At 37.9% G+C, this 16,725-nt stretch overlaps 1 protein-coding gene across 19 annotated transcripts in view; it reads left to right on the plus strand.

Moving 5' to 3' along the window:
* The window catches only part of stxbp5l (syntaxin binding protein 5L), a 207,934-nt gene extending 191,795 nt beyond the window's left edge, over positions 1-16,139 (plus strand). For 10 of the 19 annotated variants that reach the window (XM_056242082.1, XM_056242084.1, XM_056242088.1 and 7 more), the window contains 8 exons: positions 2,507-2,689; positions 7,983-8,081; positions 10,186-10,425; positions 11,075-11,438; positions 12,571-12,736; positions 14,788-14,899; positions 15,597-15,817; positions 15,919-16,139. In XM_056242082.1, coding sequence (XP_056098057.1) covers positions 2,507-2,689; positions 7,983-8,081; positions 10,186-10,425; positions 11,075-11,438; positions 12,571-12,736; positions 14,788-14,899; positions 15,597-15,817; positions 15,919-15,960 — 1,427 coding nt within the window. In that variant the 3' untranslated portion in view covers positions 15,961-16,139. The remainder of the gene's footprint in view (positions 1-2,506; positions 2,690-7,982; positions 8,082-10,185; positions 10,426-11,074; positions 11,439-12,570; positions 12,737-14,787; positions 14,900-15,596; positions 15,818-15,918) is intronic. The other 9 variants (XM_056242098.1, XM_056242100.1, XM_056242099.1 and 6 more) reach the window with 3 other exon arrangements.
* Positions 16,140-16,725: the final 586 nt, after the last annotated feature.

Consider the following 16,725-nt stretch of genomic DNA (forward strand, 5'->3'; position numbering starts at 1 on the left):
TCATGCTAGGCTGTGACTAACACACATTTTTTCTGAGGGCTGAACAATTTCCTTTCCAATTTCTTGTGCCAAACATGACCTAATGTGTAATAATGAAAGTGTTCCTTCAACAGGTCAAGCTTTGCAGCATTACAATGGAAAATAGACCGCCTGGGCCCTGAATAATTACACTTGTTTCTAATCCTCGAAGGTTTAGATTTGTGCTTGAAAAATAGTTGAATTTTGAAAGCACAGTAGAGTCTTGTCATTTTGTAATTTGAAAATATCTTGGAAGGTTTAGGTCATAAAAACAGAAAAAGGACATAAAAATCAATGCTTATTATTAGAAGCCAATTTATAAGTGCTGTGTGAGTGTAATGTACTGAATGTGTATGAGGCTGAGATAGAGAGTTTGTGTGTGGATGTCTAGAGGTATTGGTTGGATTCGCTCTATGTAGTTTTGTGCTGTAGAACTGTCTCCCCTTGAATGCACTGGGGCTTCCTCATTATTTTTTACTGTCCTAAACCCTCGATTTGGATTTTTTCATTGTCATGGGCCCATTTAGAAACATTGACCCTAGTGCAGGCCAGGGAAAACAGATGTCTGCGGACTGGGCTCCATGTTTTGGGCTTTCTCATCCTGCCTCTTCTCATGAAGATGGTGTTCTCTAAACGTCATCAACAGAAAATCAGTCTTGCAGGAAAATTAATTGATAGATATTACCATCTTAAGATGGATTTTAGTTAGTTTCACGAGTTTAATGACGTAACAAAAATTGCTACAAAATAGCATAGAAGTACTGTTCATAACTTTGGGGTCTCTTATGCTCACCAAAGCTGCATTTATTTTCTTATTAGAATTAAATTAACTGCTTTCTATGCAATGTAATTTATTCCTCTGACGACAAAGCTGAATTTTTAGTATCATTACTCCAGTCTTCAGTCACCTTCAAAAATCATTCTAATATGCTGATTTGCTGCTCAAGAAACATTTGCAGTGTTAAAAAGTCGGGCCGAACGGTTCTAAGAAAGTTAAGGAACGGTTCAGTTGTGTTTCCACTTAAGCCTGGTATGGCATGACATGATAACAAACCGTTCTTGGCCCGGAAGTCTCAGTATGGTTAGCTAACCGTGCTGGTAGAATGCGTGTAGTGTAGAATGCATGTAGCTACCAGTTTCTCTGTTGCTGACTAATCACGCTATTTAAGTGACGTAAACACAAATTAATAATAAAATTAAAAGAAATATCTGATAGTCCTCCATAACGCGGTTGCCATTTACATCTCATATCATCAGTAAACCGTTGCATTACCAAGGCAATGACTGACACATTTGTATTACATTCCAAAGAGTGGCCGTTATCAGCCCCACAGTGGAAAATGAAACCGGCACGGAATGGAACAGTTAAGTAAAGAGCGTGGTTTGGCCCGTCGGTGGAAAAGCAGCTATTATAAATTACTTTACTGTCCTTTTTTTTATTTATTTTTTATCAAATGAATGCGTCCTTGCTGAATAAAAGTATTTATTTATTTTTTACAAATCTTTCTGACCCCAAAATGTTGAACGTTAGTGTATAACTTTTACAACAAAGTCATAAAAAAAATAAAATAACAAATGTAGTCTTTAAGGTTCACAAATTTACTGCAGATGGTGTTCTTAATAGTGCTTTGTTTCATCATGAGTCAGTGTCAAAGTTTTGGTTTCCAAGTCTGCTGTGCGATATCAAAATGACTGAGTAGAAATCCCACTGATATGAAATGACAGCAGGCAGACTGGATCTGGTTGGCTGCGTTGGCATGAAATTGATTGATAGCTATAAAATAGAGGGAGGGAGAGTGAAAATATACAGCTAGAATGTCAAAATAGTCAGTCAAAATCAAGAAGGTACTGTGAGAGGTTCATCCATCTGAGAGGTTCTGGCTACAGGTAGATGCTAGTAAGACTTTGATCCAGGTGTGTTGGAGGTGCTGCTGAATAATGTGCTGTTTTAGATTCTGGGAGTTTGGATCTGGGTCTGTTTCTGCATACTCAGCTAGACCTCCCTCAACTTCCTGCACAAACAGACTGCAGATGGAAGCTTCTGTTTTTCTGTCAAATAAAGTCCTCCACCTTCATTCTTTCAAGTGTCTGAGCCGAGAAGGGATGAGAAAGCCTCTTTGAATGCTTACCTTTTTAAACAACAACCATTGCCTTTTCCCTTTTAATTTTCCCTTTTGACTTTTCCCTTCTTTTTCCTGTTCCTTTTCTCTTTCCTTTCCATTTTCCTTGTTCCTCTTTTACTTTTCCCTTCCTTTTGCATTTTCCTTTCACTTTTTCCCTCAATTCTTGTCCCATCTTTCTTCCCTTTCAAATAGAAATGATTTTTGGCTGCTTAAAGCTGCTATTATGTGACCGCTTCCTCTTACTGCTTTCCTTTGCAGCCGTATTGTTTTCATCCCACTGCCCTCTTCACCACTCTCTCTCACAGACACTCTTCTCTCTCTAATCTCAGTTGGGTTTCTTGCTAATGCTATGCCCGTTGTTACAGATCATGTGAATGGACATTGCACTAGCCCCACCTCCCAGCCCTGTCCATCTGGGAGGGCCAGAGTCCCGGGGGGCCCTGAAGGGCCACGCCTTGCCCGCAGGGGGCCCGGCCGACCGCCCTTCCGCAAGGCCCAGTCCGCCGCATGCATGGAGGTCTCTTTGCCTGTGTCCTCCCTCACCGAAGGTGTGTGCTTGTTCTCCAACTCCTTTATCCCCTTAATCCGTCTACCCTTTATTCCTGTATTCCTCCACTGCCTTGTCTGCCTTCTGCATGTTTAACACTCATCAAGGGATACAAGAAGGAGGGTATGGGATTTTATTGCTGTGTTTTCTGACGCTCTTATCTCACTGCCTTTTCTTTGGGTTCATTGTTTTGTTTTCCACTCTGTTGGAGAGATTGGTGATTACTAAAGCCCTATCATGCCATATAGGAAGCTTACCCCTTTTACACCGAGTGGCATCTGAAGACCTCTCTCAGCATAGTATCCTACATAGGATAGTACCCTCAAAAATAAAAATTCTGTCATCATTTACTCACCCTTGTGTGGTTTCCAATCCATTCTTTCTTCTGTGGAACATAAAAGGGGATGTTAGGCAGAATCGTTGATACTGGCGTTCCATTCAGTCACCATTCACTTCCATTGCATCTTTGTTTAATACAATGAAAGTGAATTGTGAATGCGGCTCCTTTTGTGTTTCAGGGAAAGGAGGAAGTCATATATATTTGGAATGACAATTTGTCAATTTATTTGTATCCAAGCAGGATCTTGTTGGTGGAAAATGGGTAAAATAATATCTTATGCACCAATTACCATTCTGCATTCTTGCTGAAATTGAAGTTTTTGTGATCTCATAATAGGTTTGTGTTATAAACTTCAATCAAACTTAAATCCCATTTATCCTGATTAAAGTCAATATTAGGATGAATTGGATGAATGTTGATGAAAGAAGTAGTATTTTAACAATCAGCCTTTCAAAAGTAATTTTAAAAGTAAAACAAAACAGCACAAACCTTTCAAAGTGTGACTCACAGAAACGACTCTGCTTTTCAAGCTTTGGGGATCCTCTGTCCCTTTTATGTTTGAGACTGTATTTGTGCTTCAAACATGGAGGCCGAGGCAGACACTGCTGTGAGCCTAATTATACTTTTAGTTTTTAATGCTTTTAATTACTATCTCTACACACAGTCGTTTGGCAGGTGGGTTGGTGATGTGAATAAAAAAAAAATGAATTTAGGCAGTCACTGTGAAGCTTAGGTTTGAGTTTACAAAACGATCATGGTTGTGGCTTTCTTTTTCTTCGACTATCCTTTTTAGCGTGAAATGAACTGATGCGACTAGAGGGGACTTTACCAGAATGAAATGCATGAACAACTCGACAAACACTACTATGTTGCTTCATGACACATTTCTACAAAACACATAATCAGAGTCTAAATGTTTGTGTTTATCACTGCCATGTTTAAATGTTGGAGTGTGTGAGTAGAGGTCTATATTACATGTCCCCAGAAGGATAGTAAAACCTGAAATCCCCCACATTGTGGGGATCAGCCAGCGGTCCCCACGAGGGAAATGAACTTACAGACATACTAAATTGTGTTTTTTTAAAATGCTTAAAGTTTTCTGTGGTAGTTAGGTTTAGGGGTGGGGTTAGGCTTAGGGGATAGAAAATACAGTTTGTACATTATAAAAATCGTTACGCCTATGGACACCAATGCCTATATCCCCACAAAGAGTGTGTGTGTGAGAGAGAGAGCGAGAGATATGACTTTATCTCATGTCAATTCTTTGTCCTTGTCAGTCATATATGTCCCTATAGCAGATGTCTTGTTCATATTAGCGTGAGCGCTAACGCATCACTTAGATCATATCCTCACTGGGCACTGACTTCCTGTCATTCACTAATCCAATCACAGCGATAGACAGCGTCTCCTCCTGTGCCTTCATCTGTGTCCATAATCCTGTTTACATGAAGGACGCCAACCAGGACAACCAGCCCAAGTCGAACGGCAGCGTACAAATAGTGTCACAGGGTTCATGAGGTTTTCATAGTGTCTGGATCTTTCCCAGAAAGACGCGCTGTGCCCTTTTATTGCCTTTATAACCTAATAATCTGTATTTGATTTCATTTTTGAGAAAAAAATAATGTGATTGCTCACAATCTAGTCAAAACGCCTTCCCATCACCTTTTTTTCCTCTCTTTTTTATTTCCACCTTGGCATTCTGAAGTTTTGCGAGTGAAATATTCATCCCTGAAACCTTCAGCACAGACTTAGCTTGAATTATTTATTTATTTTTATTTTTTAATTGAATAATGTCTTGAAATTCAAATAAATCCGTGTCTGTCCAGTTATAGACACATTTCTTTCTTTTTTTTCTCCCCACTTGGAGAAGTGTTATTGTCCGTTAGAGGACTACCTACCGCTTCTTTGGTCTCAACTCGTGGCGTGCGTCCCTATCGCTTGGTAACAGGCATGTGGTGCCGCAGTGGGGTCGCTGGGATAATTAAAGGTCAATTAGTAGCGAAGAGAGCCAGGTCGGTGGTAATGAGACACGCTACAGGAAGAGAGAGCTGCGGGAATCTGGGATACGTAGTCACATATAAACAGCCATTAAGGGTGGAAAGACGCACACACTTGATGTAAGCAAAATGTTAGAAAATAAGGACAGTTACAGAAATTTATCATAATAAATAAGAGGTTGGAAGTTTTGAGTTATCCCAGTGACGCCTTGACACATCCCATTCCCCAAAAAGATTCATTCACTGATTGATTTTTAAGGGCACTTTCTGCAGGTAACATCATAAAGGAAGTATGTGTATCATTTTATGTTGAGTTAACTGATTTTTTCAATTAAAATATCTGTTTAAAAGCACTTATTCATTCACAAACGCAATAGTAAAAGACCTTAGTCAGGGTTTGAAATTTAATTGAATTGAAATTTAATTTTACACAGATGAAAAACGAGGCTGTGAGGGATATGTGCTGTAAAATGATCCTAGATCACATTTTATTTTCACAACTCAAAACTTAAACTAACAGAGATTTCGTGTACTTAAAGTCTGTTTGAAAGCTGTTTTGTCAGCTGAACAATCAGTATGTTGTTAAACAACAATACAATCCTTTGAACACATTGTACTTCTATCCCTCACAGCCTTGTTCACATTCCCGTTAGAAATTAAATATGGTACTACCCTGACTATAGGACATTGCAAAATTTATGCATACATAAACAAGCCAAAAACACAGAGGAAGAGAATAGACAATCACAGATGTATCCATCAGGGGGGGGAAAAACTACAGAAATATGTGCCTGTCCCACAGAAAGAGATCATTATTGGTGTTTCTAATAACAGTCATTGTCATTTGGCTCCCCTGCAGTGATTGACAGTCAATGACCTCAGCAAAAGAGTCCCAGAGAGAGAGAACGAGCGAGCAGATCTTTTCTCTCACCCGTCTCTATCATGAAATATTCACACTAACGGGCTAACAGGATGGATACGACTAATTATGTTCACAGTCCCCGCAGATACAGGTGCTGTCAGTAGAAAAGGTCAATTTGCATGTCTTCCCACAAAACATATATGTGATTTCGTTTGTGACCATTTTGCACTGTGCGAGAGTGTGTGATTGGATTTGTGACTTTGTGTTCAATTTGCGTTCAGATATATTGTTTGTGAAATGAATGCTGTTTGACATCGGTGTCCAGTCTTGGTCTGTGTCAAGGGGATGGTTCACACAAAAATGGAAATTGTCATTAATTACCCTCATGTCGTTCCAAACCATAAAACATAAAAGAAGATATTCTGAAGAATGTTCATGCTGCTTTATGCGAAAGCGTACAGTGACCAGAAATGTCCACAAAAATGTCAACAAATCCTTCTTTGAAACGCCTCTCACGCAGCTATTTCAGTCATGCAAGTGCAGCTCCTATCTCTTTGAATGGGGAAACATCAAATTCTCCAAAGCTGTCCACCAAGCTTACGATTAAATTTCATTTTTGAATGACTGTCTCATAAATCAATGGTCTCAAATCATAAAAAAATGCATTTTTCAGGCTAGATCAGCCAAAGCGACCGTTTCTATAGCGACCTCAGCATCATGACAGTTGCAGTGACACGATGACTTTACCAGTTGGTGATTGCCTCTTTTATTTAAAAGGCGGGACTTATTCCACTTTCTCCCATTCATAGTAATACAAGTGCACCGTCTTTATATATCAAAAGTCTTTGGTTATAGGATCATGATTTTTCAGTACAGCACAACGTGAGTACATATTAGCACTGTTTGTTGTTTGCTTTTAGCATCTGATAGAGCGCTTGGACCCGAAAACAATGACACGTGACATATCGGATTTAACATGCGGTTAGTGATGGTTCGCACATGAACTGTCCTTTCAATTTTTAATGACTCTTTTATATGACTTGGGAGTGTATCAAGTTGTCTCAGAGAGTGATTCATTCATCATCATTTTGTGACCATGCATACGTACCATCCTTGCGTTTATGACTTAGGAGGTGAAATAATCGCTTTGTCTCCTGTATACGAAATAGAAATGATTAGTTCACCTCTTGAGTCTTCTGGTCTGAGTCATTCATTCTTATGTCACATGACAGACGTACAGGAAACGGGATCATAAGCGTGACTATCATATTTAACTGTGACCCTGATATGTTAGGTCCTGCTTTAAGGCGAAAAGCTAAAGTCAAAAAAGCTTCCAGACTATTTGGCTGCCACATGACAAAAAAATTATTGACTCAGACAAGAAGACACAGTTGAGTGGTAAATGAATCATTCTTAAGTAGACATGTTGGGGAAATTTTGGCTATCGTAAATGTAACATTTTGATTATTTTTAATAACTCTGCTCAATTGAATAAATGGCTTTAAGATTTAAGATTAGTTCATTTTGCTGAACAAGATTCAAAGTCCCAAGTCAGCAAAATTATCCGATCTTCTTTATCACTAATACACTAAATTAGTATTGTGAAGCTATTATAAACAGGTTTCTAATGACATGAGGGTGAGTAAATGACAGAATTTTCATTTTTGAGTGAACTGTCCCTTTTATGATTGTGATCACAAACACACACAGCTATAAGCATCCTAACCTTGACACAACTCTCACAGCCAAAGGATTTCATTCTGCTGATGCTTTTTCAGGTTGTTTTCTATTCAATCTACTAAAGTGTTGTGTGCAGGTATTCGGGGGGGGGGGGAATCGACCTGTCAGGTCTTTCGTTATTTCTTTCTTTCTTGCATATTGGTTTATCGGTTTTCTCTTCCTCTTTCTCTCCTCTGTCACTCTCTGTACGCTGTAATGTTCTGGTCGTGTCTTTGTGTTTTGGTATACGTCTTGACATGCGTATGTATGTATGTATGTACGTGTCACTTTGTATGTGGTGGTCGTGTATGGTTGTATTTACGTGTTTGTGATTGTGACCGTTGGGGTGTTGTGCGTATGTGCGTTCGATGGATAGGTCATTCGTCTCGACGAGCCATGCTGCAGCAGTTACACGGAGTCAGTATGTACTCTCACGATGAGCATCACATCACCACCTACTCCTGGAGCGAGAGAGGTAAGGAGGGGCTTTATGAGGGTCACAAGGACCTCTCACCCTGTAGCGTCCTGTCTTACTTCGTCCCGTCCTGTGGCACATAGTCGCTTGGTCAGAACCCCTCTTTCGTCACGTTCAATGATGTTCAGGTTTGGATTTGCACCGTAGCTTCTAGCAGCTGAACATTATAAGGATGTCTGCTTTGTGTTTCACACTGCTGTGTTGTCAGCTTGAAGTCGTCTGTCCATCCCACGCACTGTGACATCTCCAAGACACGGATTAAATCTAGTCCAGGACTATGTGTGACAAACAGTTAACCGCGCTGTTCAGTCCAAGGCAAGGTTTAACCTGTATCAGGGAAACCGTTTCTGTATGTCAATGTCTAAGGAGGTCTTATGATTCTGCAGACGTGTCAGTATTATCTATCATTAATGTTGTCATCAATGTAGAGGTGAATGTTGTGAGGTCAGTCTTAAATTACTTTCTGTGATGGAAAGAATTCAAAGGGAGGGATAATTTAGTGTACGCAGAACATATTAAGGTGTGCTATCATGACCATGATGCTTCATTGACATATAAAGGGAGAAAGTGGACCTTCCCCAAAACACAGAAGGAACATTCTCAAGAAACAGTGCTGTTTGTGCCAAACAATAAGTCTGTTTGTTTGTTTGTTTGTTCATTCATTCAAACCTCATTCTATTAATCCATTTACTATTACTAACCTTAAGCATGTTTTTGCCAACCATTCAAAATGTTTGATGCTGAATGTGGTTAGTTTAAATGCAAAGATCTTAAATAATGGTCTTAACTAGCAAATAGCATTGCATCACGCCACATTATCTTTAGTCAGTTTTCCTGTGCTTTATTTTAATTTGATCTCTATATATTTTTTTTTTTCTTGTCACAAGAGTTGAACTGTTGAGGCTAATAAAAGTGTATATCTAACAACATAAAGAGGAATGTCCTGTATAAAGAAAAGAATAGTCCAATGGTAAACATTATTCATTTATTTATTTTCCATCCAAGAAATTAATATTTTAAATAATATTCAGTACCATGTTTAAGTACCATATTAATTTACTCATATAGTTGTAAGTCACTGGGACACATGTAGCAAATAAACAACACCCTTTCCTAAGAATGTCCCTGGAGCAGAAGTTTAGAAATGGAGTAATATTGTGTTTTAGAGTTAAAATGTTGTAATTTATAGCTTATACCACAGTCAAAAATGAGCCTTCCATCACTACACACAAAAACCCATGTTCTGACATTGACAAATGTCTGTCAGCATTTTATTTCTATGCTTTTATGATATGTAAACACAATACAGTTTTTTTTTTCCTGCAGGATAAACAAGATTCTCAATTTAAAACCACACAAATTCTAATATAAGATTTTCTGTTTTCTTGTAATGCATGACATAATACATCAAGTCAAGATAGTGAATATCACATAAGATATGACAGCAACGATATTAAAACAACCAGTCGTATATTACCCTAATATACATTGTATTGCAATAACAATCTTTTCTTTCTTTTTTTCTTTTTGTCTGGGTTTTTTTCCATGACATTCTTCAGTTTAAGATGAGAGTTTAAATACTTGAGTGTAGTGTAAATCAGGCAGAAACACTTTTATGTGTGGACCTGGCAATATGATTATACAGTCGATAAGAACTTGGAAGTAATTCAAGGTCAAATAGATGGTAAAGATGTTGAATGGGTTTGAAATTGGTGAGCGTGTGTTCTGTGTTATCTGTGTATATAAATTTAATCTGTGACGTGCCTGATCATGTGAAAAGGAGAATTTTAAGATGTGTTCACTCAATATAGATATGTATGTGCCACACTGTCCTGTGTGTACATTATTTGTTTGCAACTGTGCATCTGTATCACTTTATAACTCAATTTCTGGTTGATCTGGATTAAATGTACTTTTGAACGCACATGTGCTCCACTTTCACAGCATAAGGATTCTTCTCCTATCTTTTCCCTTTTTCTTTTATCTTTTCACTGTCTACTATTCTTTATAATTTTTCCACTCATCCATCTGTCTGTCTTCTATCCTGACATTTATCTTCTCCCCTACCCTCTCTTTCTCTCTCCTCTTCTCCATCCTTTCTCAGAGAGTCGAGAAAACTCGTTCAGCCGTTCCCGGAGCTCTAGCGTTTCCAGCATAGACAGGGAGACTAAAGAGGCCGTAACCACCCTGCAGTTTATGGAGTCATACGGGCGTAAATCAGACCCCCTGCCCACGCCATGCCTGTGGGTGGGCACAAGTCTGGGCCTGGTGCTTATCATCCCAATGTCCATCCCTATGGATGAGCAGGAACGTCAGGAAGACCCCGTTACTGTGGTCCCCACTGGTATCTCTTGATTTCTTCCTTGTCTGATTCTTGAATGCCTCTGAATGCAACATTCCTATACAGTTTTCAACAGCCAGGTTCCGGAAGTAAAGACTCCCTTCATTTTTTCCTTAGGGAATTAGATTTTTGATCAATTATACACCTTTAAAGAAAGACCTGTTGTGAGCTCCGCGGTTGTTATTTGCCGGTACATTTTTGTTGAAGCCATCTGTTTGCATTACTTGATTTTAGCTCTGCAGGGAATGTCCACTCACATGAAGCACCACAAATTACACATTCAATTCGGTCTCCCTATGCTCTCAAAGTACTTAAATATCACACATTTTCAAATACTTTTCAAATGCCTTGAATAAATGCAAAATTTGAAATGTTGTGATTCACCTCATAAATGGTTGGCTTGGTTCTTGGATTACAAGACAAATTTTGTCTGTTTATTAACTTGCACAGATAATTGTTCACCACAAGACTAGTAATGTGCGCTTACAAAGTAGATGGGGTCAATTTCGATTTCATAACAACTTGAAAGACGACTTTTTAAATCCCTATGGGAAAAATGAATGGAAAAAATATTTTCGGAACCAACACCAGTGAAAAAGTGGCCGGGCATTAATGCACTATATTATCATGTTTTTGTTCTCTTCCCTCTTAGGCACAGTGTTAATGCTGAAAGGCTCCATTCTGCGGTTTAGTTTTCTGGATTTTGGGGGCGCTCTTATCCACAGTCCCTACGAGGTGTGGCGGGACCAACAAGCCCCAGGTGACCCAGATCGACCCCGCAAGCGGAAACTGGTCAACTTCTCGCCCTCATCTTCTCAAGAGGCCAGTGGAGACTGTCACTTAGCCGTGGTGTGTTCGGAGAAGCAGGCAAAGGTCTTCCTAATGCCCACCCAGGCCTGTTTATATGTACACAACATCACAGAGTCATCCTTCGTGCTGCGGGCCGACGTGGTGTCGGTTTGTAACAGCGTTTGTCTGGCCTGCTTCTGTGCCAACGGACACATCATGACTTTGAGGTTTGCTTTCCCTTTTTTTTTTAAAATTTGGAAATTGTGGTGTAGCTGGTAGACCTCAGGGCTGGTAACCAGAAGGTTGCTGGTTCTAGTCCCTCAAGCAAAGTGCTACAATTTTAAGTTTCTAATATCTTAATTGGTGATCAAATATTGACACTAAAACAGAAATTATTAAACATGTCTGTCCATGGTAATTGACAGAATCGTTCAAATTGAATTGATATTAAGCTCTATTGCTTATGGGAAAATTTAAATAAAATAGAATTAATTTAAAAAATATAGAAAATAAATTATTATTATTGTTGGTTTTATTATATCCATTATTGTATTACTGTTTTTACAAACTGAGGGACAAGTGTAAAGGCCTTGTAATTGACATAATTATTATTACTATTAATAGAATTATTAAAACTGAATGGAAGCTCTATTGACTGTATCCATGGCGTGGGCAGTAGGGGGAATATAGAATTAATTTTAAAATTAAAATAGTATTTTAACTTTTTACATGAAAAGTATTATTATTATATCCATTTTTTCACCCCTTTTATGACCATGTAAATCCTGTAACATGATCTGTTTACATCTAAAATCTAACCACAGAGATTACACTGATAATGCAAACTGTTTTTGTTAGTCCACAGATTTATGTACAGAATAATTAAGATAAGTGCATTAGCTAGAAATATGAGCTTTTAAAGCCTACAGAACGCCTTTCTATTGTAAGTGCATTATTGTAAACAGAACATTTTCTTGTTTTCACAAACTGAGGGTTGAGTAAAAATGTCTGTGTTAATCCACAGAATTTGACCGTTTCCGTCGATAGAGCTTAATTCATATTTAGCCTGCAACATTCCTTTAATACCGGCTCAAAACCTTTTGGTATTGATTTTCAGTTTAATCCAGTTTACAGAAACCAGCTCAATCCTTCAATAAACTCCAATCCTCAAGACAGAACAGCTGCGTGGTGCTTTTGGTGGCTTCATATTAAATCCTGCCTTCAGTGCAGTGTGATATTTTAGGCATGAATTTCTTCATTCTTCACTATAAATTTGAGTTTTCACTATCATTTTCTATACAAAGGATATTGGAATGCAGTTTCCAAGTTTGTTATCTTGTATGTGTGTATGTTTTGCAGCCTTCCTAGTTTACGGCCTCTGCTAGACGTTAATTACCTGCCGCTAACGGACATGCGTATTGCCAGAACATTCTGCTTCACCAACGGAGGACAGGCGCTGTATCTGTGCTCCCCCACAGAGATACAGAGAATCACTTACAGCCAGGAGATGTGTGACAACCTACAGGTGGCTGTGCCTTTTTGTGTGTGTGTGTGTGTGTGTGTGTGTGTGTGTGCATACTGATGGTGGCTTTTGAAGTGAAATGTCATGCTTGTCATGGATGCTTTGAGCTCTGCTGAGCTGAGCCCTGCTGCATCTCGGCTGTAATTTCTGCCACACAGGTTGTCATTCTGTCCTTTCTCTCCCTCTGTCGTTCCCTCTCTGTCTGGTTAGGATGGAAATAGCATAATGCCATACTATTCTTTCTATTTCTGTATGCATAGAATGTTCGAACTGCAATACACTACTGTTAAAAAGTTTGGGGTCTGTAGGATTTGTGTTTTTGAAAGAAGTCTCTTATGCGCACTATAAAGTAAAAACTGTAATATTGTGAAATATTGTACACATTTAAAATAATGGTTTACTGTTTTAATATTTGGTAACACTTTACTTGAAGGGGTGTGCATAATAAGACTAACATGACATGTCATGAATATGAAGGCGGTTTTATGCATGTTTATGACAACTGTCATTAAGTGTCATTCGCTCAATTATGACATTTTTAATGCAAATATGACATTGTTTGAGATGTCTTTATGACAACTTGACATAAACCAATACATCATAACCTGTCAGTGTCTTGGTAATGACAACTTGACATTATCAAGGCAACATAAATTGTCATAAATATGTCATAAACATGACACAGCAGATTAATTATCAAACTTTATAAACTACTTAGCTTCATGGGTTAACATTACATTAAACTGTCATGTGGTTGGTTTTAACATTGGCTGTCATGAGCCCATTATAACTGTGTCATTAATATTTTTCTTGACCTCAACTAAATTGGTACAAATTGAATTTGTCATTAAAATGTTATAATGGGCTCCTGACAGCCAATGTCAAAACCAACCACCTGACAGTTTAATGTAATGTTAACCCATAAAGCTAAGTGGTTCCTTAAGTTTGATAATTATTCTGCTATGTCATGTTAATTACATATTTATGACAGGTTGTGTTGTCTTAGTAATGTCAAGTTGTCATGACAAAGACACTGACAGGTTACGATGTATTGGTTTATGTCAAGGTGTCATAACAAAGACATCTCAAACAATGTCATATTTGCATTAAAAATGTCATAATTGAGCGAATGACACTTAATGACAGTTGTCATAAACATGCATAAAACCTCCTTCATATTCATGACATGTCATGTCATGATTTTGAAGGTGTCATGTCAGTCTTATGCACACCCCTTTTAAGTAAAGTGTTACCTAATATATTTTTTTAAATGTAATGCATTCCTTTGGTAGCAAAGCTGAATTTTCTCCATCAATACTCCAGTCTTCAGTGTCACATGATCCTTCAGAAATCATTCTAATATGCTGATTTGGTGCTCAAGAAACATTTCTTATAATTAGGCCTATGCATGATGAAAACTGTTGTGCTTATTATTTGAGTGGATATATTTTTGTCAGGATGTATAGAATGAATAGAATAGAAAAGATGAATAGAAGAAAGTTCAACAGAACAGCATTCATTTGAAATATACATCTTTTGTTAACGTAAATATTTTTTACTGTTACTTTTTATCAATTAAATGCATCCTTGCTGAATAAAATATTCATTTATTTATTTATTTATTTAAATAATAATAAAAACATTAACTGACCCTAAATTTTTGAACATTAGTGCATTGCAAATGCGATTTTGATCTCCTTCCTTCTACATTATTTTTTATTAAAATTAAGATTTATTTAGCCCAAATTTAATTAGAAATTGAAAAAAAAATCAATTTGCATTCAACTGTTTGAATTGTTTATTATTGCATAAAACATGATTCACATACTATGTTTCTTTATAACTGTCTCTGTCAAACACACAAAAGAGAGAGACAGAGAGAGAGAGAGGTTTTTCTTGTCAAAACTTTCCATTTTAAATAGTGAAATGTTTAACTGTACTGACATCTGCTGGTGGGTTTTTTAACTGACTGTGCTGCCATTGCTTTTGTTGCAGTATTTGTTATGATTTTTCTTTATTCAACACTTTGATTTACTATTCTCGATTAATTGCAGGAGATGTTAGGGGAGCTCTTTACACCCATCGAGACCCCTGAGGCACAGAACCGTGGCTTTCTCAAGGGCTTTTTTGGCGGCAACGCCCAAACCTTCGACCGAGAGGAGCTGTGTGAGTGGAGTTATTTATCATTTCTGTGTCAAATTCTCACAGATCCAGATCACATAAAGTCTGGTTCACATTTGAGCTCAGAACTGCCCACTTAGACAGGAAGGAGACCATGAGATTGACAATGTGAACAGTTTTAATCTGAAAAATCTTCTAATTAGTTTTAATCTGTAAATCAGACTATCTACTATCTTCCCACTACCCCTTGTTTTAGAGTTATTTTACTATTATTTATATACTATAGTATATATTAATATTTTGAATTAGCGTTTTATTTTTATATTTTCAGTTTTTATTAAAAATGTTTTTAATTTTGCTTAATTTAAAAAAGGTTTTTTAATACATTTCTATATCGCTTTATTAAAAAAAAAAAGAAAAGTTATACCCTTTTAAAAATAAAGGTTCCAAAAAGGATAGAAGAATACCATAGAAGAACAATTTCTTTTTAGTTCCCCAAAGAACCTTTCAGTGAACAGTTCCTTAAAGAACACTATTTTTCATGGTGTGAAGAACATTTTGATAATCAAAAGAACCTTTTTTCACTATAAAGAACCTTTAGTGTAATGGAAAGGTTCTATGTATTTTATATAAATTCTTCATGGAACGTCAATTCCAATAAAGAACCTTTATTTTAAAGAGTGTAGTTTTAGATAACAATAACAACCTTGCTTTTTTTCCCTTCGTCCCTCTTGTTCTGTAGTTGGCGAGGCATCAGCGGGTAAGGGGTCCCGCAGCCTGGCACAGCACATCCCTGGACAGGGTGGAATGGAGGGCATGAAGGCAGCAGCGGGCGGGGTGGTGGGGGAACTGGCCCGAGCTCGTATCGCCCTGGACGAGAGAGGACAGAGGCTGGGGGAGCTGGAGGAGAGGACCGCTCTGATGATGAGCAGCGCCGAAACCTTCTCTAAACACGCTCACGAGGTATGTAGGAGAGCGAGAGAATGAGAAAACCGAAATATAAATACAAATAAATCTTCATGTGCTTATTCAAACTCTTTGTTTTCCCTTTTTGCCCTCCACAGATGATGCTGAAATGCAAAGACAAGAAGTGGTATCAGTTTTAGAGGGTCCTCGAGGAGGGCGCACTCTCGTGTACTACTCTGGTACTTGGACTTTCACTCTTTAAAAGAGAGAGAGCGAGCGAGACGGATGGAACGAGAGACTTAAGGGCTGTTCAGCTTCTCTTCTGTCTGTGTACAGGATTGTCTTACTCTGATTGGTTAAAAAGGCGAAGGCCAGATTACGATATCGTTTATGAGTAAGTGGGGTTCCATACTCGTGTTGTAAATCAGACGTCATCTTCATTTATGTACAGGGGTTGATCGGGGTCTCCTCACTCACAAGAAGCAAATTGGCTCACGCCGTGTAGATACTCGTAAAGTTACGAAATCAACAAGAGTGCATGACACAAAATGGATGACCTATAAAAACGTAAAACTGCCATATTAAAAAGCAGCATGTTACTTTAAAACAAAAGGGAAATAAAAGATTAACAAACTTTTATTTAATAACCTAAGCCAATAATATAAACTATGACAAAAACTTTATATTTTTTGAAATAGCAAACAAATATATATAAACAAAAAATGTATACCTGCATTGCTACGAGGCCAAAATATTTCGTTTTTTTGGTGACGCCATACTGTTTCTTTCAGCGATGTATATTTTCAGAATATTTACCACTGTCTTGTCATATACAACACCAATTTATCCACTCTCTTACTGCAAATCAGGCCGCCGACGACTCAGTTGGCCACACCCACGACGTTCAGTCACAAACGCAAACTTTTTCCGTTTCCTTTGCTGCTAGCTCGCAAAAAGCACCACAA

The sequence above is a fragment of the Rhinichthys klamathensis genome, unplaced genomic scaffold (assembly GCF_029890125.1).
Source record: "Rhinichthys klamathensis goyatoka isolate OS25496 unplaced genomic scaffold, OSU_Roscu_1.1 h1tg000693l_1, whole genome shotgun sequence".
Lineage (NCBI taxonomy): Eukaryota > Metazoa > Chordata > Actinopteri > Cypriniformes > Leuciscidae > Rhinichthys > Rhinichthys klamathensis.